We start from the raw sequence: 24369 nt of genomic DNA, 5'->3' as shown, positions 1-24369 counted from the left end.
CTGTCTGTGGACAACAGAAAGAGTGACCATCTTCACGATCATTACTGTGCTTGAGCCCCTTGTTGCAGCCACTGTGCCAATCCATATTGTCGAGAGCCTTCCCTCTCTTTCATGAACTTTCTACACAAAGCAGTGCCTTTGCCCAGGGACCGCTCCCTCCTGATCACATGTCCAGATTGCATGTGCTCACCATCCTGGATTCTAAGGAGCATTCTTGTTGGACCACGTTAGAGATGAATTTTTTCATTCTTCTGCCAATGCCAGGTGTAGTCAATAATCTTTCCAGTACCATCATTCAAGGGCATCAAGTCTCCCTTGGTCTTCCTTATTCACGGTACAGCTTTTGAAAACCGGACACAACTGTAAGTTCCATGGCTTGGGTCACATGCACCCTCATCTTACGAGTGACGTCTTTGCTCCCTATCCTTTTGGAGAGATGTGTTGGATCCGATTTGCCCAATGAAATAAGTCATTTGATTTTCTGACCGTTGCTTCTGTGGGCATTGATTTTGGACCCAAGGCAAAATGAATTCTTTGATGCCATCATTGTATGTCCATTTTTCAGAGTATTACTTCTTGACCCGGCAGTGAGGATCTTGGTTTTCTTTATGTTGAGGCTAATCCATCCATCCTGAAGACTGTGGTTCTAGATCCTCCTCAGGAAGGATGTTGTGGCCTCTTCACTTTCAGCAAGAATAGTTGCGCCATTTGTGTCTCGCAGGTTGCTAATGAACCTCCCTCCAATCCCAATGACACCGGCTTCTTTATATACTCCTGGTTTCTTAGGCGATTGGCTCAATAGACAGATTCCATTAATATGGTAAAATGGTAGAAATTTGACATGCACTCTTCTGGATTTTAAACCTGGAAGAATCTCCTTGGTTCCCTTCAAGCAATGCCCATCTTGGTCTTATATCTTATTTTAAATGGATTTATCAGGATTGGTTGCCTAGTTGGACTTATGCTAACCTGTTAGAAATTAATTCTCTAAGTCCACCGAATGGCCACCTAGTTGCTTTCCTGTCTATAAGGAATCCTATATTTCCCAACAGGGAAATGATAGTGGAAACATCTTCCATTGGAAATATGTCCTGGAGACGCCTTTCTTCCTTGTTTTTCCTCTCTTGAACCCCACTTTTCTTCAACTTTGGGTCTCCTCTTTGTTGATGTTTTGTCCTCGCTGTGTCTCCATCTTAATCCCAAGATGTTTTGTTGTATTTCATTTTTGACTTTGCTCAGACCACTGCCTGTCCATTTGGGGTATTTGCATCCATGTCGTCAATTGTTTCTGCATAGATGACCCTCAAAACAAATGTCTTAACTTCTCTCTGGGACTCTAGATCTGGGCTTTTTTCTCTGGGTTCAACAGTTGAAAAAAGACAGGCTTACTGAGTCACAAACTCTGCATTTCCTACTGATCTTCCAGCCATATTGAAGTCTAGACGGAAGCAACCCATGAACTCTTTGGGCTAAAGCCCTTGTTGCCACCTCATTCCGCTCTTTCATTCTTGTGTTCTGGGTTCTGTTTCTGTCATCTGCTCTGATGTCATCCTCTTTGAGCCGTGGTGGGTGGCGCAGTCAGTTACATGTCCCACAGGAAAAAGAAGAGGCTGTCACTCACCTGGAGATGTCTGGCCGTGGAGATCACAGGACACAATTCTAATCTGCCCTCTAAGGTTGCTGTGAGTTTTCATCAATTTGATGTCAGTGGGTTTTTTTTTTTAATCCATTCCTACTTTTATCAAAGAAGCTCTGGGGCATTGGACTGCTAAGTGAAAGATCAGCAGTTCAAAACCACCAACTCTTCCATGGAAGAAAGATGAGGCTTTCTATGGCTATGAAGATAGTGTCGGAATCCCACAGGCGCAGTTCAACCTTGTCTTGTAGGGGTGCTATGAGCAGGAATTGATTGACTGGCAGTGAGTTTCCTTTGCGACACTTAACCATATGCTTAGATGCTGGCGTCCATGGTGTCACACACACACACACACACACACACACACACACACACACACACACACAACTTCAGATTTCCCTTTCAGTTCATCCTTTAAAATATCCCTATTTAGATTTTCAAATATTCACAAGTCTATACAATCAAATGTGAAATACTTTTGCTTTCACTGGTGCTTCCCTAGAATCTCCTTTCTCTCCTTATTATCGTAACTATCTTGCCTCCTGGGAATTACTTGTTATTGCTCTCAAGTTTATTGTTATATATCTCGAGTGCTCTGCTCGGTGGTGGAAATGAGTTGAACTAACCAAGACTGAGTGGACTTTAATCGAAGTCATGACTGAGAAGGTGATTGCTCATTCTGGAACGCGTTTGCAGTGTTGAAGGCCCTGAGATAGGTGATCATCAGCATTTGGGTAATGCTCGTAAGTAGTTCTGGGCACTGTGGTGATACCTGATGGGGAGAGTTGCTGCCTGGCAAAGAGACAGCTGCATGTGGCAGGCATTCTGCTGAGCACTTCGCCTTCCATGCCCTGCATGCCCTGCTAAGTAGCAGACTTTGTGAGTCAAAGACTTGGTGTAATAGGCGGAGTGAGTATCTGAGGAACTTATGTCCGTTGCCCAAGTTTGCGGAGCTCTTGGTGTTGTGGGGGGCTGACCAGTGCACTGAGTCTTAGACGCACAGCACAGCACAACGCCGCCAGGGCCTGCGTTGTCCTCACCATCGGGCTACGGTTAAGTCCATCGCTTCAGCACTGTGTCCGTCTTTGGCAAGAGTCTCCCGCTACTTTACCAAGCATGAGGTCTCCCCTGAAAACAAGTTCAAAGCGTAGGAGAGGAAGTCTCGTCTTCCGTGCTTCTAAGGAGCATGCTGCTTCTGCTTCCTTCTCGACAGATGGGCTTGCTCTTCCGACAGCCCCTGGAACGGTCAATATTTCCCCACCGGCACCGTCATTCATATGCATCACTTCCTTTCTGGTCTTCCATGTTCATCATCCAGCTTCCAGGGGCATGTGCAGCAATCTACCAATACTGAAAACACCATGGTCAGGCCCCCCTAGTCCTCAGCGCTCTCTCTTTGCTCTTTAACATTGGAAAGAGGTCCCTGTGCAGCAGATCTGCTCAACACACAGCCTGATGGCTGCTTCCCGGACACCGATGAGGAGATAGCTGAAGTGAAATTCCTAACGTCAGTCTGTTCTCTCTTCATCTACGGAACACCTAAAAGATACGGGGCCGAAGGCCTTTGTCTTAAGTAACCAGTAATGCCACAGCACTTGCCTCTTAAATACCTTGCCATATTGCTGTGCGTGATGTGGATGTGTTATTATTTATCTCCCATTTCCTGACCAAAGACACCAACTGACATGGTGCTTTGTAGACGCAAATTGAGGGGAGAATCCAAGGCTGTCCTTCCACCATTTCCAAAGAGTTCCCACCATGCCTCTCTCCATTTGAGACTGGAAGCACTGGGAGTGAGGGAAGCTTCCACTTCAGTGGGTTGGACTAGACCACCCTTTTCTTTTTTTTTTTTTAAATGCTGTTACCTTTCAGCTCTGAGATTAAATATGGTCAAGCTGGTGATACAATTGCCGGAGGAAAGGTGACTGAAGGAAAGACCCCCACCAGTGATGTGCGCAGTCACAGTGGCTAGCCTTTCCTGGCTGCCCCACAGGGAAGGGACCAAAAGCATCTTGATGAAGTGGAAGACAGCTCCATCAGGGTCTCTGAGAAGCAATGGCCCGTCCAAAATATGGAGTCGTGCCAAGTGACAGCCATGTGTGCGTTCTCTGCATTGGCAGCCTGCCCTGTGCGACGTTTTAGAGGAAAATGTGGTCAATTATAATGCGTCTTCTAAAGTGCTCTGTGCTCGTGGTGGCTGTTAGTTTCGGCAACCGATGGATGATTTAATTCATTTTTCCTCTTGAACCGATCCTTAAATTTTTTTTTACCTTTTTGATAACCTCCGAAGATGATTTCTGATTAATCATGGCTTATAAATAAGAAAACACAGGATGTAACGTCATTTTTTCCCTTGACAACAGAGAGCACACTGATGTTTTAAATCAGACATGGAACATAAAACGAATGGTATCTGGAAAGGGATTTTGATCAATGATTCTTCTAGTATCTTAAAAATTAAGCCCCCTCCCCTACATTCCCCAATGGTTCTCAGCATGTGTACGCTTCCCTGTTTAGCTATATGTTTGCTTTGAGATAGCCTATAATCTATAAACACAACCTTCTGAGGATCATGAACCAATTATACTATGAGATTTCAGTAGGGAGTGTTTTTTCATTGCTGGTGTCTTAACAAATGCTTTATTAAGAGATATAATTATTATAAACTAAAAAGACTAGGTTTATAAATGTGATGTTTGTTGTTATTCTCAACTCAACCTGAGTTTGATTTGTTTTTAACGAGACTAAAAGGACTTTTACAAATTAATTTAAATTTTAATACGATGCATTATCCTTTAAGTTCTCTTTTCCTAAGTAATCTATTGTTATTTCAAGAGAACGGTTTTTGTCTGGGTAGACTAGAGAAAGAAATCCATGGACACAGTCGTATGTGCATAGGAACGAGCTTTGTGTGCAAGAGCAATTGCATATTGAGAAAACATTCCAGCCCAGTCCAGATCAAGTCCAAAAGTCCGATATTAGCCCATGTGTCTGATACCAATCTATAAATTCCTCTTCAGCCTCATGCAACACATGCAATGATGCCAAGTGCAGGATGATCATAGGCCAATGGGTGAAAAGTCTTGTGGATCCAGTGGTGGGGTAAGCATCTCAGTGCTGGCATGGGTCTCCACTTGGCTCCTCCCGGCTCCAGAGCTCTGACTGCATCAATGAAGCTCTATCAGGCTCACCCCCAGTAATGTCTTGTAGGGAGTGAGCATGTGTCCCACCTCCAGCAAGCTATTTATCTCCTTAGCATCTCCAAATGAGGTCATCAAGCTGTGACCTGATTGACAGGCTAGACTCTACCCCTTCACTCTTATTAAGTCTCAAATTGACAAGAGATTATGTAACTACATCAGAGACTAAAATAAACATTCATTTCTTTTCAACCCATGTATCTGCTACCTTTTCTAGCTAGCTGGGCAGAGTTGACAAATCTACTATTCTCTCTCGCCTGGACTTCAGGAACTCTGTGTTTAGTTCTGACTTCTATACAAACAATATACATTATTATACTTGTTTGCAGCCAAAGTGATCATAAGTACATTCACTCAAGCCATACCCGTTTAAAAATCTTCCAGTGGTTCTGTACTCCTCCCTGGGCAAAGCTTGAAATCCTCCTTGGCATCAGGCACCAGGCTCTGGGTGCCCTTCTCCTGCCTTATCTTTGCCAGTGTCCATTTTCATACCTGGCCTCTCCTCCTTCCAGTCCACCATGCACACATTCTGGCCCTCCTAAACGGTTTGCTGTCCCCCAGATGAACCATTTGACTCACTCTTCTTGATTCTGCCCCCGAGTCTCTCTTCCACTGCATGAAGTGGCCCTTCTCCTTTGCTTTGTGTTTGAGTTTTGTCTTCCTGCAGGGTTAGCTTAGCTGGCAGCTCTTGCAGAAAGTCTTCCAAGTCTATCAAACCTGAATATCTCTTCTGCCTTTTTTTCCTTCTTTATGTAATCATTGTTTTTATTGTTGCAAAAATATACACAACAATGTGTTCCCCAATTCATCAACTTCTGCATATGTAATTCAATGCCATGATAGTACTCTTCATATTGAATAACCATTATTGATGTCCTTCTCCAAAATATTCCACTGCCACTAACATAAACTCATTGTTCCCAACACCCTCTCCCTTTGCTTACGTAGTACTGACTAAACGCTGCACACAGTCCTTCCCCTGAGGCAGTGTCATGGCTAATCCATGCTTGGCATGGTGACAAGTTTTAGAAGCCAAAGACTCCACACTTGGTTTCCTTTCATATCTCCAGCACCTTGACAGTTCCCTGGCCATTGGTAATACTGTCACATGATGGATGCATTTGAGTTGTGCTGGAGAAGAATTTGAAAGTACCATGAACTGCTAAAAGGACAAACCAACCTATCTTGGAAGAAGTACAGCCAGTGTGCTCTTTAGAGGTAAGGATGTCCAGATTTCTTCTTACAGACTTTGGACATACTGGCTGGAGAGACTAGTCCCTGGAGACGAACAGCGTGGTTGGTAAAGTGCAGGGGCAGCGAATAAGATGGATTCACATTATGGCTACACAATTAGCTCCGGCTCGAGATTCATTGTGGGAATGGCGTCGCGAGACCAGGCCGTGCTTTGGTCTGTCATGCATAGGGTGGCTGTGGGCCAGAACCATCTCCATGGCACCTAACAGCAACAACGAGTAGCAATGGATGCCTATTTTGAGAATGAGTCAGTGTGTCCAGAAAGACCAGAGGCAAATGATTAGTTCATGGCCCAAACTCTCCAATCGGTATGCTTACCATTTCGGCTCTGTAATTGATGATAAGAGCACCACTTGATCCTCGGGAACGTAATTGTCTTTATTTCTGTTTAAGCTCATTTCCACCTACCTATCTCACCACCAAACCAAGTCAAAGCCAAGTCTGAGGAGACTGCTTGTACTCATATGCCTCCAGACAAGACAAATCTGCCTTTACATCTGGCTGCAGTAGGAATTCCCAGATGCACTTAATTCTGACACATGGTCATTACTGAACCAAAAGCCATTGCCTGGCATGATTATAGCTCTTATTTGTTTTCCTTTTAAGGGACCTCATCCAGGCTGCCAAAGGTACAACAGGTGCCTTGGTTTTCTCCTTGCCAATCTGTTGTTATTCAAATGACCGCCTTAAAGGAGCCTAATGGTATCCCATAAAATTGATCTCAGTCCTGGCAAGCCAGGCTCAACAGCGGTGGGGACTGCAGCTTGGAAGTGCACTGGTGAGGCGTGTGCCACTTTCCGAGGGAAGGTGACATATGTCTCACGCATCAGCCCCTCATTTATGTTGAGCCGTGGAGGTTTTCGGCAGCCCTGCATTACGCTAGGAACACTAAGTTATATGGCTCCCCGTCTCGTTTTTAGAAGGGCTGGCGAGGTGGCAGGAAGATAGGACTGGCCGTGCCAATTTATCTGTGAGTGGCTGTGCCATGCCTGTAAGGCACAGCAAGGCAGTCTGTTCATGCCAAACAGCTGGCTGGGAAGCGGGCTTGTGCTTTCTGTGGAGAGAACGGGGCCGCGCTGATGCTCATAGGCTGTGGACAGGCTCGGGTAGGACCAGGCGAGCCAAGAGAGGAGTGTGTCGGCGGCAAGTAGGAGCTCCTGTTTGGACACTTTCATTCAAGTGCTCCTGTGCTGGGGGGCATTTATTTTCATGGTGTATGGGAAGCCGACCTGCTTCTCTTTGCCCCCGAAGGAATTAACCTCAGGACCCCTGGCCACACAAACTCTCCAGGATGAGTGATGGTGAATGGGACCACCAGATCTCCAGGGACCCAGACTGGAGATTGGGGAAGGGGGAAGTGATCAGCACAACAAGTCCCCCCCCCCAAAAAAAGGACTGAAGAGGCTCCTTTCATTCACATACTCACTTGCTCACTCTTTTCATCCGTGTCTTTATTCTTCAAAGTGCCATGCATGAAACTCGGCTACCTGGGAGGCAGGGTGGGAGTACAAGATGAATGAAAACACTGCGTACTCAGTACTGAGGACTGATAAGTCCCGGAGACCTGGATTTGGGAAACCAGGGATGATGCTGTGCCGGGTCCTGTTCATTTCCAATCAAAGAGCTCCATGCTGTCATGTGGAAAACCACGGAGTGTCTACCACAGTGGCAGAGATGACAGGTGCTACTTAATTGAACTCGTGAAAGTAGGCGTCACAGAAGAAGAATACTCCCCAGTAGAGCAGGGCTCCTCTTGACTGCCTTACCACTCCTCACTTTGCCCCACAGTGAACTCAGGCAGAATAATTGGCTTTTATTAGACCACCTTTTTGTATTATGTATACCCATCATCCTTGAAAAAGGATTTGCAGCAACTATGAAATCACATGCTTTATTATCTTTAATAAATCACCTTGGTGGGGCCGACAAGGGGTTCTTGTACAGATGACCAGTTTCTGTGAGAATTTGGACCCGATTGTCAGTCTCTCCCTCAAGGAACCCCCAGCTGCTTCGCAGCCCACTGCCCAGCCTCCTGCCCAGAGCTCTAGATGAGAGGCAAGGGCATGCTGGGCTGTGCAGTGGGTCTGGCCAACCACTCTGCCGACATGCCGACTTCTCAGAGAGCAAGTCAGAAGTTCTCCAGATGCACTGGGAATATAACTGTGTCTGTCTGTCTGTCTGTCTGTCTGTCTCTCTCTCTCTCTCTCTCCCCCCCCCCCCCTTTTGCTGAGGAAACTAAAACTCCCAAGAACTGGAGAGACTTTGCTGGCCCAGCTTAACCCCTTCACCCACCTCTTCAGAGCCAAAGGCCACCTTTCTTTGCCCCACACTGCCCCACTCGTACACTTCCAGAATTGGGGTCCTGGCAAATGCATGGCAAGTTCTGGCCGGAGGCTCTGGTGCAGAGAGTATTGGTTTGGTGAAGAACCTCTGTGGCCTTTTCTCATGAAGACATGGGAAAGAGGAAGAAAACCAGAATCCTCTTTATCCTAATTTTTAATTTGAGGACCTGTATCTCCTGGGCGACTCATGGACTGACATGAAAAAGTCAGTTGTCTTGGCTCGTGTGGGGCAGCTTAGACAGAACGCACCTGTTCTTGTGTGAAGTTGTATTGGACACCCCGATGTGATGTCCATGTAGCACAATGAAGACCAACCATTTTCTTCATAAGAATGCCAATTGATCTTAGTGGGACAGAACGCACCTGTGAAATGTGAGTGAGGTAGTTACATAATCTATGGTCAATTTGAGACTTAAGAATGAAGGGGTGGAGTTTAGCCTGTCAATCACATCACAGCTTGAAAATCTCACTTGAAGGCACTAAGGAGATACATAGCTCTCTGGAGGTGGGACGCCAAGTTACTCCCTCTGAGACATCACTGACAAGGAACCTGATAGACTTATGCTAGAGTCCTGGAGCTGGAGAAGCCACGTGAAGACCCCTGCCAGCACTGAGATGCTTCCACCGCCACTGGATCCACAAGACTTTCCACCCACTGGCCTGTGATCTTCCTGCATTTGGAGTCATTGCATGTGTTTTATGAGTCAGAAGAGGATTTATAGATTGCTATTGGACATATGGTCTAATACTGGACTATGGACTTGATCTGGGCTGGGGTGTTTTCTCAATATGTAATTGCTATTTTATATAAAACTCTTTTTTATACACATGCGTGTCTATGAATTTGTTTCTCTAGTCAACCCAGATGAACACAGTGAGTCAGAGGGAACTGTGTCCAGAAATACACTCTCCAGGAGAGTGAACTGATAGTAGATGCTGAGTTTCTTCTGATCTCAGACTTCATGCCAGCACCTACAAGTCAAGTACGGACACACCTGGAGCACGGCTACTCTACCACATCACCCCCCAGGTTCCCCAGTGGGGTGTGGCTATCTGGCTGCAGCCATTTTCATGAGTCTTTATATGGTGGAGATTGAAACACAGTTTCATCGCTGAAAGGAAGGGCTCAGCAAGGCGATCATACAGTTGAACATTCCAACAGGATTCTGTGAGAGCAAGGGGACACTCTTGCTGAGATCACAGGTACAGACCTCTGGCTTTCCTATGTGTGCTGGGGGGATCGGATGTCTTTAAGCTTTATTTATACAGCAGAACCAAGGTGGGCCGATGGATCAGTGGCACAAGAGGAGACCTGAAGGATATGGGCACCGCTTAAGCTCTTGTCATTTCTCTAACGACTTTTTGGCTTTATTCTGGTCCCCTCACATTTTCTCAGGAATCAAGTCACTTTTATGACCCTTGTAATGAATGCTTATGGCTCATATCAAAAGTCATTGAAAGAAGACCCAGGGCAGTTGAGTGACTCTGACCGTCTGCGGGGATTGAGGGACTGTCTAGCCAAGGCAGTCCTGAATTAGTAGCTTAATGACACCCCCTCCCCATCCAAGCCCCCTGCCCAGGACAGGGTTTAAAGTTCAGTTTAATGTCACTTGTTATTGTTGGGAGACATTGGATAATTCCTGCTCATAACCATCCTGTAGGATAGAGTAGAATGTCCGCATAGGATGTCCTGGGCTGTAATCGTTAAGGGAATGGATGGCCAGGTCTTCTTTCCTCGGAACTGACCTTTCAGTTCCGCAGATAAACGCTCAACCACTGTGCCACCGGGCTCCTCGTGCTGTTTCTACAGAGCTGGGATGGAATAGCCTGGGGACTCTGAAAGGATCATTTATTATTACTCTTGGAAATATGGCCTCTCTTTCTCCTATGTGGCCTTTCTCTGGGCCATGGAATCCGAGATCCTGGTTCCCCTTTCGGACTCCTCACAGCCCCAGTCTCCACCCCTACCCACAGGGAGCACCACCACTTTGGGTAGTTTTATTGCAGTGTTTGCATTTTTCAGGGGGATTTGTTAATTGGTTTGTTTTCTTTGTTCCTTTTATGTTATCAAGAAATTATTTTAAATATGCTGTAGAAATGTGCAGAGGAGTCATGGACTTTTAGTGGTTACCAGTTGGCTGCTAATCACAAGGTCAGCAGTTCAAAACCACTAGTGCCTATGAGAGCTGAGGCTTTCTACTGAACTGAGTTGCAGTGTAGGATGCTCACATGGGAGGTTCTCCTCAGAGTGAAATGGATGGCAATGAGTAGAAAACATGCAGCAATTTTTTTGGGGGGTGTTATTATTATTTTTGATGAGTCCTGGAAGTCTCTTTTGCGATTAAGCAAAACGGGGGGGGGACCCCTCACTTCCATGGAGTGGATGCAAAGTCACCCGCCCCTGTAAGACAGGGTAGAGCTGCTCGAGTGACCTTCCGAGACTGTACGTCTCTACAATAGAGGAACACCATCTCTCTCCCTCAGAGAGGCTGCTGGTCTCAAACTGCTGACCTTGTAGCTAGCAGCCCACCAAGTAACCACGACATCACCTGGGCTCCATTTCTTAGATATGTATCAAGAAACGTATAGTCAAATAAACCCGTGTCCGATTGATTTTTTTGTAGTGTTAATTAGGACCACAGTCGCTTCCTGGATCAGTTGGCACTTTAAGCAAAGGAGTCCTAGTAGCTTGTGGGTGGGGTCTCGGCTGCTAACCACATGTTGAAGGTTCGGACCCATCCCCACTCCTCAGGAGAAAGATGGGGCTTCCTACGTCTATAAAAATGTACAGTCTTGGAAACCTTAAGGCACAGTTCTGTTCTGACCTGTAGGGTCACTGTGAGTTGTAATCCACTCCAGGGCAGTGGGTTTTTATATTTTCTTTTTTTATATATTCATTACTTTTTATTTTTGGATCTGTCTTTTGAAATCTCTTTAGCTCTTTTGCTTCATAATTTCTTTTTTTAAAAATATCACTTTATTGGGGGCTCTTACAGTTCTTACGACAAGTCATACATCAATTGTATCAGACACATTTGTACATATGTTGCCATAATCATTTTCTTTTTTTTTTACTGTTAGTCTTTTTTTTAATCGCTTTATTTTTAGTAATGATAACAAGGTCTTTTTGTAGGGGAAAAAGGATGATTGGATCTCGAGAATTCTGATGTGAATTTTGATATACCTTAAATGGTGCTTAGTCAGCATCCAGTGTAGGTCTCTGCGTGTGCTTCAGGAACACTTATTAATTTAAAGGGATCATTAAGCCAGTTCCTCTTGTGTTGTATTTCTTTGTGTTGTTACCAAAGAGACTTCTTGCCCAGGGTGCCCCAGTACCCTGTACCCAAATCGAAGTTCTGCTTTGAGTTAATGAAGCCAGTGAGTTTGGAGACATTTGGTTGGCTCATGCAAGCTTTCTACTTTCCAAATCTTGGCTTTTTCTTAGGAGTGTATGCTTCAGTTCTGCTAGTAATCGGGGTGAAAATCGGATTCCTTCCTCTAATCGCAGATTATTAGTGGTCAGAGGAATATGGCCAGAGGGCAAGAGCTCTGGGAGTCAGTCATGGGATTTTAACTCAGAAATGTTACCCTTCCAACTCCTCAAGCCCACCCCTCCAAATCAGTCGTTGGCAGAGCCCTAGCCCTCTGTGTAGGTCAAAGTGGGCATTATGGGAAGGGTGACCTGGCTCTCAACCAAGGACAGGCAGTGATTCATGCAGGATGCTGACCTTTGTGGGTAGAGCAGCCTCTTGCCCCGAGTGCTACCTCCACTGTAAACGATGTGGTCCTGGGGCCAGGGCAGTACTGGCGATAATTAATGGAGTCAGCCCAAGGATTGCCAGGTCCATTTAAAGTGCAATTAATCATTTTCAATGGTTTAATTATCTGAAAAAAAAATAAGGCTGGCATAATTTATCGAGAAGATGTGGTTTGTGAATTAATGTTTTCAATTTATGTAATGATGTTGTCAGCATGAATTGTTCCGGGTTGGCTCCCACTCACAGCGACCTTATGTATAACTGAAGGAAACTGCCCCTCCCGGCCCAGCGCCATCTTCCTGCTGAGTGTCTTGGTCAGCTCTTGTGTCAGTCTGTCTCATTGAGGACCACCCTCGTTTTCACTGACCCTCAACTTAACCAACAGTGATCTTCTTTTCCAGTGCCTGGTAATTTCCGGATGATGCATTCAAATAAGAGAGAGAATCTCACCACTTTCACTTCTAAGAAGCATTCTGGTTCATTTTAATTTAAATCATTTTACTGGGGGCTCATACAACTCTTAGCACAATCCATACATTCATCCTTGTGTCAAGCACATTTGTTGCCATCATCCTTCTCAAAACATTTGTTTTCTACTTGCGCCCTTGGTATCAGCTCCTCACTCTTTCCCTCCCGCCCCACCCCTCCTTCACAAATATTTCATAATTTATAAATTATTATTATTTTGTCATGTCTTACACTGTCCAACATCTCCCTTCTGCATTTTTCTAGAGTCACCTTTTTATTCTCTACAAAGTCCACGGTCTGTTGAATATTTCTCTCCAACCACACAGTTCAAACCCATCGATTGGTCTTCAGTCTTCTTTTAATGGTTGGCTTTGGCATGCCTCTGAAAAGATTGACAAGACCAAGATGCGTGTCCAGCGCACCTTAGTCGTTGAAGGGACTTGCGTTGCTTGGTTGTTGTTCTGGCAGGTTTTCCCAATGCAATATGCGGGTTGCTTTCTTGCTTGCTTGAGGATTATTGATGCACGTAGAATTGAATTGTTAACTCTGATTTTGTCATTTTTGTGCAGTTTGAGACGTTTGCTTTCTACTTGAGCCCTTGGCATCAGCTCCTCATTTTCCTCCCTCCTTCCCCGGCCCCCTCCCTCACAAATCCTTGATAACTTATAAATTATTATTTTGTCATGTCTTGTACTGTCCGATAGACACTTTTGATGTACTCATGCACTGTAGATAGGCATTAAATTTATTACTTGTTAATTCATGCAAATGACTCGCTGTTTTATCAAAAGAAAGTGTGGCCGGGGCATCTAATAACACTGAACCCGAGAGAGCGCTGGCAAACGACATCACCGATGCTTTCCTTCATCAGTCGGATGTATTTCTCTTGCTATTCAAAAGTTGCTACTCCCCCCCCCCCCCCACTTACTTGCCTCCTTTTGGTTTGGAGCAGCTTATTTGAAAGCAGTGTATAGTTCAGTGAACTCTCTGCTTGACTTTAATTGTGGGTGGAATCTGAAAAGGACGCGTTGGCTTGATTTTAGAAAAAAGATGCTTCTGAGTAGCTCTGAGAACCTCATGATTCTGAAGGGGAAGGTTATAGTTTGAAAACCGCAACTTAAAATCAACTGTAAGTGATTCGTGTTCTTGTAAAGTAAGATTCTAAATAGGTTTCCCCCAAGTTGTTAATTGCTTAACCCCAAACAATGCAACAGACAATCCTTTCTTCCATAATTATGGACTATGCTCCTTCAAAAAAAACCCCAAACACTAATAAACCTATTTGAAATTATGTTTTCAGTTTTGTTTCTGGTACTTAATCGTTTTTTAATATAGTTCCCAGATTGAAACTGTTAAAATAATGTACTTAATCTGCAAAAATCCACTGCCATAGAATCTGTGCTGACTCAACGCGACCCTGTAGGACAGGGTAGAACTGCTCCTGTGGGTTTCTGGGACTGTAAGTGTTTACGGAACTTGAAGAAGCCTTGTCTTGTCCCATGGAGCTGCCTGGTGGATTCAAACTGCTGACCTTGGGGATGACAGCCCAACATGTAACCACTAAACCAACAGGGCTAGTTTACTTTTATTCTGTCTGGCTGATTTGGTCTCTTTATAAACACACACACACACACACACACTTTTTTCAGGCTTATTTTCTTCAGGAATTTCTCCAGTTGATTTTTTAAAGTGATCTTAGTTGACCCTCAAACTCTGAGTCTGGTACTAAGACACCATAATTAGGATTGTAACATAATATTATGAACTTTATAAACCCTAAATTATTGCAGGAAATCTTCCTTTACAACTTCAGAATAAAACAAGTAAGTAAAGGGACAAAAGTACATTTGCGTTTAATGGTACCAGTTCATTTTTTGTCAAAGTGAGATAGCAGGTAATCTAACTAAGGACTGCCTATTTTGGTTGAATTTAAAATGAAGGATTTTAAAAAATGATTCTAGGATCTTGCTTCAATATATTTTCTGGCTAGAAGGAAAACAGTATTTAATCTTCAAAAGCCTATTTCCCATCTACACTTTTTGCTCTTTACAGTTTTATTGTACATTTTAAGTTAAGTTCTGAATGCGGGACCTGAAATTACTTTATGAATCATATATGACAAATGAGACCCGTAGGTCTAAGGATTTACTCCCACATTTTTGGGGTAAAGATGGCTTTTGATGACAAGTTTGGTAGATAATAAGTCAGTCTTCGGCTGTCCTAACATTCAAAACTGAAAACATTTTTGGGGGTAACTTTTCAGAAATTTTTATCCACACAGAAGCTTGGTGTTCTGTGATTACCCAGTAACTCTGGGCTTTAAGGCTATGCCAGGAGCTCCCTTCCTTTGTGAAACAGAGCGTAGCTTGTAGTTTGCTTTGTCAGTGTCCTACGCAACTATGAAAACCGTCTGATTCGACATTTTAAGCAGTATTTCCGCCTCAATTAATTCACAAGTTTCAAGGTCACTAATTTTGATTATATTGGTGTTTACTAAATTGGCTGTTTCTTGATTTATATAAAAAAGGAACATAAAAACCCAAAGTATACAGAAAATCCCCAAACTCTAGGGAAGGAAAATTGCCATCTGGTCACTATTGCTTTGACATTTACTCCTATGTAATCTATGCAGATACTTACAGTATTCCTCCCTCCTCTGTCTCCTTTCCAGATCTAGGCAGTGGAAGGAGAGCCCGCTACCACAAAGTCTAGACTATTTCCTCAGGGTGCTTACATTCTAATGGGGAGATAGGCGGGGCATGGGTATGCAATGTTGTGTACGGTTCTTGAAAAGTACTGCGAAGAAAAAGCACAGCGGGCAGGGATAGGAAGCGCCCACCTGCATGGAGGGGTTAGTAGGATCCGTGCTGGTTTAGGTAACACGATCAAAAGTGGACTCGCCCTTGAAGAAGACAATGCCAGTGTAGTAGTAACGCAGAAGGCATATGCTGGGTTTCATTCTTGGACTTTGGAGAGGCCACTTCACTTCTTGTCTCGGTTTGTAGAGGCCAGCATGCAAGACATTTAGAGGTGGACGTGCTGGTGGGCTCTTCGCCCTCCACGCAGGAATCCGGGGTTCCATTCTGTGCCACGGAGTCTTTGCAGGCTCGCATGCGGCTACAGATAGATGCTACACACATTTCACTGGAGCTTTCAGGCTAAGACAGGTGAGGGGAAACAGAAATTGTGAGGCCCTTCTGAAAATCAGCCTGAGGAAACCCTGTATCTACAACGGCCTGATCTGCTGCTGGCTGTGGGGCTGGTGCAGGGTCAGGCAACATTGTGCTCCTGTGCATGGGGGGCCAGCTGGATGACAGCACCTCCACTTTTCTACATAAGCTCATTTCCATGTCCACCCTCCTGCAAGGCAGAGCCAGACCCTCCGTGGTCTCTGGTCCCTAGAACCGCAACCATGTCTACCTGAGGGTCATCCGACCCCTCACCTGCTCTGAGCCCAGGCCCTGCTTTCTTATCCTTGTTTCTAATGGTCTGAGTCCCCCTGAAGTCATGCAATGCTCAGCCTCAATCTTGGGTCTTTGTAGGCGTACCCAGCAAGAATCTTGTTCAACTCTTTCCATGCAGATGGGTTCCTCAGCTCAGTCAAACCTCCTGAAAAACAAGCCAAGGAAAAAACCAAGCTAATTAGGAAGGTTCTCTTTTGTTATACATTTTTTCACATTGCCTGCGCTGGGCTGTGATCACATGGTCTGCTGTTCAAAGCCACCGGCAGCTCCACAGGACAAAGACTGGGACCTTCTATTCTTGTAGACAGTTACAGCCTCAGAAACCCACAAGGAGTTGCTGTGATTCAGCCTTGACTCGATGGCAGTGCATTTGTCGAATTTTTTTTTTTAGAATAAACTAATTAATGGAAATTTAAGAGAGCAGTTGACTGCCTTTCAGAACAGTTTGTATTGCTGTGATGTGAGAAATTATAAAAATTCCACTGTTGTTAGATGATTTTTTTCTTCACCTCTCTGTTTAGTATATTTATTTCTAAATTAATTTATTACTATATATGAATTTTGAAGACAGATAGAATTTTTCTTTAAGCACAATTGAAATCAAGCAGTTTATCTTGAAGTATCATTGTTTTTCAAGGTCTGAGTGTTAAGGAAACCTGTTCAGTTGTTTAAATATGTCTACTGACTTATTGTCCTTCGAGGCTAGCTATCAAAAGAGATAGTGTCTGGGGGCTTAAAGGCTTGAAGGTAAATAAGCGACCATCTAGCTCAGAAGCAACAAAGCCCACATGGAAGAAGCACACCAGCCTGTGTGATCGTGTGGTGCTGAAGGGATCAGTTATCGGGCATCAAAGAACAAAAAAGTCATATCATTGTGTGCTCACCTCCATGATACGATCGCTGAAGACAAATGGGTGCATAAGCAAATGTGGTGAAGAAAGCTGATGGTGCCCGTCTATCAAAAGATACAGCATCTGGGGTCTTAAAGCCTTGAAGGTAAACAAGCAGCCATCTAGCTCAGAAGCAACAAATGTATAACCACGGGGAAGATTTCTGGGGACAAAGACAAAACAGGACATTCTGAATATTGTGGTGGTAATTTCTTTCATGTGGAAAACATGCAAAAGTAAGAAATTACTGTGGGTTTTTTTATTGTGGGTCATTGCTATCCAACTTTCCAGATAATGAGCGGTGGGTTTCAAGTTTATGAAAGTACCGAGGGGAAGTGGAAGGCGATGTATTTCACTTCCTCGGTTCACTCGTATCAGTGGTTTCTGTGTTCGTGGGGGAAAGTGAAGTGCCTGCCTTGCCCTCTGAAATGGGAGGGATGGAAGGAGGGGCGAGGGAGAGAGAACAATTTAGAGAAATATTGAATATCAGCCTCCTTCAGAAATGACTAGTTTTAGAGCTGGAAAATTCCATATTTAAAGTAATCCTCTTTGTGATGCCTGACGCTGGTTCAGGGTTGCCGTAAACTTAATCAGAATCACTTTGTTAACAAAAGGCAGAGTGTCTGCGGACACTGGTTAATTTATTGTTTCCCTCTCCTGGCCGTACACTGTGGCTTTGTTCAGTTTCAGTCGGGTGTTTCTGAGATACTGTGTGCTGGTTCTGATTGTCGAATTAACCGATGTCCTCACTGCCTTGTCCCTGCAATTTCACATTGTGGAGCGTCATTTGTGTGAAAGGCATGTTGGCATTGGTTGCCATTGGCCTTCTCTATGACATCTTCCTGCTGCTGTTCTGCCTTCCAGCTCACAGCACAATACTATTTAGATTTCCGATTTTTCTAAAAACAGTCCTCTGTTAAGATTAATTAAGACTGAGTCAGGAACTTTTGGGGTTGCAGGATGAATGCACTTAATTTTATATAAAGTTTCCATTCAGGAGCATCAAATACTGTCTGGTCTATGGTTCAAACCCTCCATCCCCACCAGAGGACAAAGATGAGCAGAGTCTCAGAAACGTCACATAGGGTTGCTGTGAGTTGGAATCAACTTGATGTCAATGGGTTCAGTTATTTTGCTTTGACCTCAGGAGACGTAGTTGCAGTTGTAGTAAATATTTTAAAATTGTGTACACGTACACACCTGTGTGTATGTACGTACACACACATACCTCATTACTCTTTGCATCCATTGAATATTATGGCTCAAAAGATGGTAGTTTTCCTTCTTGTCTCTTGGCTGTCTTGCTGCTGGAATGATTTTACTGGACACCGCTAACCTAGGAAATTGAATGCAAGCCCATTATAACTGGTACCCTTTCCCAACTGTCAAGAAAGCACTAAAGGAAAAATAGAATATGGCCTTTTTATTTTTTATTTTTATAAAAGGCAGGCTCTGTTTATTCAGTCACATAAGTCGCCTGGTTCAATGTGACTCAAGACCACAAAAAAACAAACATTCCTCCGCTGTCATGGGGCCCAGCGGCAGGAGTGCTTCCTGGGACCCATTCACAGGTTGACAAGTTTCTCGTTGAGGGCAATCTGTGATTGCGTAAGGTTGGCCAGGTAGGTCACCATCAGCAGGTCGTTGATGTTGCTGTTGAGCATGGTCTCGAAGTCATGGGGAACGATTTTGGGTACTTGGTTAACCAGGCTCATCAGGAAGCGGCCCACGGTATTGTCCGCCAACACCTTTTCAGACAGCACGTCCTCTGCATACTGCAGCACTGTGCTGAGGGCATCCTGGATGCGGGCCGACGCCCCTCCGACTTGCTGCAGGTCACTGGAGAGCCCGATCACCCGGTTGGGGCTGAAACAGGTCTTCATTATCATGTCAACTCCAATGCGTTCCGTGTCGTAATACGCATACCTCACAGTCAGAGGTGTGAACATCACCCCCATGGTCCTCCCAGGGACACCCATTAAAGTGCTGGCATAGGCCTTGATGCTCATGCGGCCGTTCTGGAGGCTGGTGTCCACAGTGAGGTGAATGGGGTTGGGGGCCTCTCGGCTGTCGTACTCATGGATCAGCACCGAGTGCTCGGTGATGTCATGGGAATATGGCCTTTTTAAAAGAGTGATTGGGACGGCAATTTTGCCAAATTAGTATATGCAAGTGGTCTTTGCTGTGGACCCCTGCCCCCAACTCCCTGTGGTTTTCCTGTGTCTACAATATAGTTGACGCATCAAAGTGAACACAGGTTTGAGATGTTTAGCAAGCCATCTTCAGAGTGAGAGAACTCATTCTAAAGTTGGCTGAAGGAGAGTGTTGGCTGTTAGTGTCCTGAGACAGGAGGAGAGTCATTCGGAAAGCCTGGGATCCAAGGGCCTCGGGCACATTTGTGACAATGCTGAGCTCTACCATTTACCTAGCTTCTCTCCAGCCTTAGACAGCTCCCGCATCTGCATGGGGGTGAGGGTTTGCTCGTCATTGTTCCTGGACCTTCCGGTCTGCAGTCCATGTGATCCTGCATAGTGTGAATGAGGCAAGCCAAGTGTACTGGGAAACATTGTCGGCAAGACGGATTGACTTTGACCACAGGCTCAGAGTTAAGTGTTTACGGGATACACTCCTGGACTTCAGGAGGCAGAGCCAACAGGAGAATGAGCTGAGTGAAGTACAGCCTTCAGTTCAGAAGTTTCCCAGGGGAGGGTCTACCAGGAGCCATTTCCCCGAGTTTCACTGTGAAGACAACCCAGAACATACTCATTCTCTTCTCAGATGGCTGACAGCTGAGGGCCTCTGCGTCCTGCAGGCTGACTTGTGACTCGGCCACAGGTTTGATTTCTTGGTTCTTTTCCTTCTTGCCCTCCTGCCTCTGTTTCTTCTCTCGCTCTCCCCCAGCCGTATGCAGCAGAATCAGGCTTCCTGTAGCGAAGGAGCCCTGGTGGCTCAAAGGGTTAAGTGCTCAGCTTTTAACAAACGTTTAGAGGGTTGAATCCACCGCGTGGCTCGCATGAGAGAGGCCTGCTCATCTGCTGCCTTAAAGATCGCAGCCTAGGAAACTCGATGGGAGTTTTCCTCTGCCCGGTGTATTGCTGTGCATTGACATTGACCCCCTGGTACTTCATGACATTGACTTTCTCTCGAGACCAGAGATGGCTAAGATTCCCAGCAAGAGCAAGGGTGAGAGGCTGAACTTGAGCAGGGGAGAGAGCCCGAGTATTGTTTCAGCTGCGTTCCCATTTCTGCCTCGATTTATGATTTGGGAACAAGGGCTCCCTCCCCACAGCTGCTGCTGGGGGTACAAGGGGTGGGCGGAGCCCTGTGTCATTTTCAAGTTGTCCCGTTCTTTGCGTTTCCTTGGGGACTTTACTGTGCATTGTGGATGGGCATAGGGTTCTGGTTAGTAGTGATTGTGAGCTCTGCTGACTGTACCAGAACCCTGTTGCTTGACAACTTGTAGCAGGGAGTGCCTTGTGCAACGTAAACGTGTGTTGAAAATGCCATTGCAGGCTGGCTTTCAGCTGTGAACTGTGCACACAGACCAGCTCCAGTGCTGTCAATATGTGCTTCATTCCAAATCCCAATTTACAACGAGGCGACTTTGGACTGTCTGCAGCAGAGGAACCAATCATTCATAGATTAATGTTGAGGAGGTGGGTGGTCTTTTAATGTTTCGGAAATGCTGGAAAAACGTATTTGCATCCAGCCCCTCATCCATGTGGGCTCATGGATAAAAAATTCCTTCATGACAAGGAATTTCCCACGTCAGTGCTTATCAGGATAGAAAGGGAATTGCCAGGTGGTTGAAAGGCGGTGCTAATGGATTCGTCACAATTGATATTCTGGAATTTAATTTTGTAACAAATTTCTAGAGATGTGCAGAAAATAGCGCTCTTCGTGACCTGTCCATTGTCGATAACTCGCTCTGTCATCTCCAGGGAAGCTGGTATAAATTTGGCATCACACATGTGTCTTGCACAGTAGCCCAGAAGCCCTGATGCAGGTATGGCATAGCATGGAGCTCTTTCCCACAAAGTCAGCAGGCTCAAACTCAGCAGCCGCTCCGCTGGAACAAGGTGCAGCAGTCTGTGGCTGCCGTGCAGGTGCAGTAGTGTTGGGAATCTATTCTGTCCCTTACAGCTGTGGTGGGTTGGACCAGACTCAAAGGCAGTGGTTTTGGGTTTTGATTTTCTGATTAGTCACCTGGGAAGGAGCCCTGGTGACAGGGTGGTTGTATATTTTGCTGATAACCACAAGATGAGCAGTTCAAACCCACCAGCTTCTCTGTGGGAGAAAGATGAAGCTTTCTATTCCTACTAAGACTTACAGACTTACACGGGCAGGTCTGCTCTGTCCCATAGGGTGACTGTGGGTCAGAGTCCATTCTGTAGCAGTGACTGGTTTGGGGATTATTTATTTTTGGTGAAGACTCACCTCATTTGACTACAAGCCTGGAAGTCAGTGATTCCTGTCCGTTCATTGGCCCCTCGGGAGTTTTCTGGCGATTTGATTTCTGAGGAATACAGCCAAGAAAACTTGCCACAGGTTAGAATGTGTTCAATGGCAATAAGGTATGTGTTGTGTGTGGGGGCTCTGACCAGGGAGCCCCGCCTGTCATAAAGTGATCAAGCAGTAAGCTACCAACTGAAAGAGGTGCCTTAGAAGAATGGAATAGCAACCTCCCTCCACAACCCCACAAACCTTGAAAATGTTCAAAGATACAGACAGCTGTGCTCCCAGAACACCCGGAGTGGCCGTCCATCAGCAGCAGCTGGTTTGGTTGTGGTTTCGTCATCCGCTCGATGGACCTGTGTTAATTCTCAGTTCAGGGCTGATATTCTCGTGCTTAAAGCCAAGTCTTCAGATATCATCGGTCTCAAAGCATGAGCCTTTGGCAAACAGCAAAGGATCCTCTTTCTTTCCGACCCGTATGTTTGCTAATAGTGTCACCTTCTTCATCTGGGGCTTCATGTGCAACCAGTCGGCTTTGGTTGGATTCACTTCCCTTTTTTTATCATGGGTTTCTTGGCAAAATAAACAGATAGCACTGAATACATTTTTGAATATATTGTCATCATCGTATTGTTTGGATGATGATAAGAAGTGCTAATTAAATGTGCTTCAGGATATATTGTACTGATCATTATGAGAATGTATATCTTTTTCAAGAAAAATGTTCTTCCAAATAATTTTAGGCCTATTATCATAAACGGATCCTATTCAAGTTCACTGAGTTCTGGTTTAATTGGATTAGATTCACATTTAGTTTAACTTGAAAGTTTTAATAACCTCTAGCGACTTAAGAATAAGTCTTTGACTGAAATGACATGATCAGTGTCCTGTCAGTTGAAGGCACACATTATTTTGAAATGGGAACGATGAGCTGATGTATGTTGCTAGGCCTGGTGGAAAATAAGGGATGTGGTTACTTTTTATGGCAGAACACTGGCGTCCCTTCAAAGACTCACTGAGTGGATAGTGTAAAACCGGTCTGAGGTAGCATCGGCCGCCTCTGGAAGTTGCAAGGAAGGAGAACCGAGTTCATCAGCCTCTACTGATGAGGTTAGACATGCCTCTACTCTCTGAGGTGTCTTCTCCATCCTGACACCAGTTATGGCTTGGTTTACTTCGCTGAGTTCCATAATCCCATCAAAATGGCCACAAAGAACTCACAGATAGTTCACTTCCTCATTATGGGTTCCTTGATCTTTGCCCTGGCTGGGCAGCGTTATGAAACTTTTTTAGCAGCTGCCACTCCTGACTCGAGAGCCACTCTACACTGCCACCACATAGCAAAATGGTGCTCAGCTCTAGCCCCTGCATCAACATACCTAGCTCTCCCAGTGAAGTATCTGGGGGTACACCACTTCCCACATGAGCTGGCTCCCCTGCGAGTGAGGCAGCCACTGCGATGTCTCAGGCTCCTGGAGGTGCTACTGTGTCCCCTCTGCTGCTTCTCCAGGGTCACAGCTCTGAAGACGGGATTGAGGAGCTTCAGCCCTCAGAGATCTCCAGGCTCCTAATGCACTCCACTGTTGGCTCTGCTTTCTTGTTGGAGTGAGATTCCCCCTTTCCTGCTTTGGAGGTGGCTTGTTTTAGAGCAAGTTGGATGGCAAAATGGTCCAATCTTTACTGTAGAGTTTTAAGTTGTTCTAATCACAGTTGATCTTGTTAACCACTACTCACAATTGAATTGTCTAGCCCTATCAGCACCTTCTGTTCTTCAAGATCCACCAGGAAAAGAGATCATCCCTGTCTTCGTGCCCCACCCTGCCCTCCAATCATTGGGTGGGAGTCACAAAGACTTAAGAGTCCAAGAGCCATAACAAGTATTGTATAACCTCGAGTATAAGCCAACCTAAATATCAGCGGAGGCACCTAATTTGACCATAAAAACTACATTAAAAATGTGCTTAAAAAAACCCTTGGCTTATACACTAGTATATATGGTATCTAACTCACCACACATTGAGTTGTTGTCTGTTGAGTTGTTCATTCACCGTGGAGTTGGCTAGGATTTTTGTATCCAAACATGAACTGGAAATCGTTCATAGCCTTAATGAACTTCGTCTGCTGGAGGAGCTAGATAGGAGAACAGCCCTCTAGTTCCTGTGGACCTGATTCCCATCCATGGCCACAACTCGTGTGTCAGAGTGAAACTGCTTCGTCGTATTTTTAGGGGTTGATTTTTCAGAACGTGGTCACCAGGCCTTTCTTCCCAAGCCGCTCTGGGTGGACCTAATCCACATCTTTTCACGTAGCGGCTGAGCATGCTAACCGCTTGTACCAGAGATGTCTGGATTCAAAAACAGATCATAGCCAATTAGAGGGACAGCATTTTAGTAGTTGCTCAGTGAAGATACAGAAGAGTAATAACCAACTCTGCCGTGTGTGTGTGTGTGTGTGTGTGTGTGTGTGTGTGTATGTATGTGAAACAGAGAGAGGGTGGGGGTGGGAGGGCAAGATGAGGTGTCCACTCAGTGAACAGAACATCTCAGGGTGTGACATGAAGCGTGAGCTGAAATTGGCCAGTTTACACAATGAGAGAAAGGGCTTTACAGACCTAAGGAGTAACATATGTCAAGAAAACTAGCTGGTTTGGTCTTAATCCCTTTCAACGTCTGCCTGCATACAAGGGTTTGTAATGGGAAAGTTGTAAGAATGGCCAGGACAAGATTACACAAGACTTAGACTTTTAATATTGGCTGAAGCTCTTCTCTAAGCCAGGCACTGAGCTAGGCGCTGGGGATTTATTGACCCCCAAGACAGTCATATTATCTTTGCCATTGGGATGCTTCCCATCTGGAAGGACAGCCCAGTAAGGAAGGAATGGGAAGCTGGAAATTGGTTAAGG

At 45.1% G+C, this 24369-nt stretch overlaps 2 protein-coding genes across 8 annotated transcripts in view; one reads left to right on the top strand and one right to left on the bottom strand.

Annotated features, from left to right (window-relative positions):
- The window catches only part of PTPRD (protein tyrosine phosphatase receptor type D), a 546060-nt gene that overhangs the window by 7341 nt on the left and 514350 nt on the right, over window positions 1–24369 (top strand). The gene's annotated exons all lie outside the window — the stretch shown is intronic.
- On the bottom strand, window positions 18537–19477 carry LOC142457750 (eukaryotic translation initiation factor 3 subunit F-like). The gene is made up of 2 exons (XM_075558862.1): window positions 19431–19477; window positions 18537–19133 (listed from the first exon to the last, which is right to left on the bottom strand). The coding sequence occupies exons 1-2, from the start codon at window positions 19475–19477 to the stop codon at window positions 18578–18580; spliced, it is 603 nt and encodes a 200-aa protein (XP_075414977.1). The 3' UTR covers window positions 18537–18577.

Source organism: Tenrec ecaudatus, chromosome 10 (genome assembly GCF_050624435.1).
Source record: "Tenrec ecaudatus isolate mTenEca1 chromosome 10, mTenEca1.hap1, whole genome shotgun sequence".
Taxonomy (NCBI): Eukaryota; Metazoa; Chordata; class Mammalia; order Afrosoricida; family Tenrecidae; genus Tenrec; species Tenrec ecaudatus.
Note: the sequence above shows the minus strand (reverse complement) of the source record. Positions and strands in the feature narration are given on the sequence as shown.

Bases quoted from the DNA above. Each gene is read 5' to 3' on its own strand.
- LOC142457750 (XM_075558862.1), bottom strand. From the start codon at position 19,477: ATGCAGATGCGGGAGCTGTCTAAGGCTGGAGAGAAGCTAGGTAAATG. The intron at 19,134-19,430 runs GTAGAGCTCAGC...TCTTTTAAAAAG, and splicing joins GGAGAGAAGCTAGGTAAATG to GCCATATTCCCATGACATCA.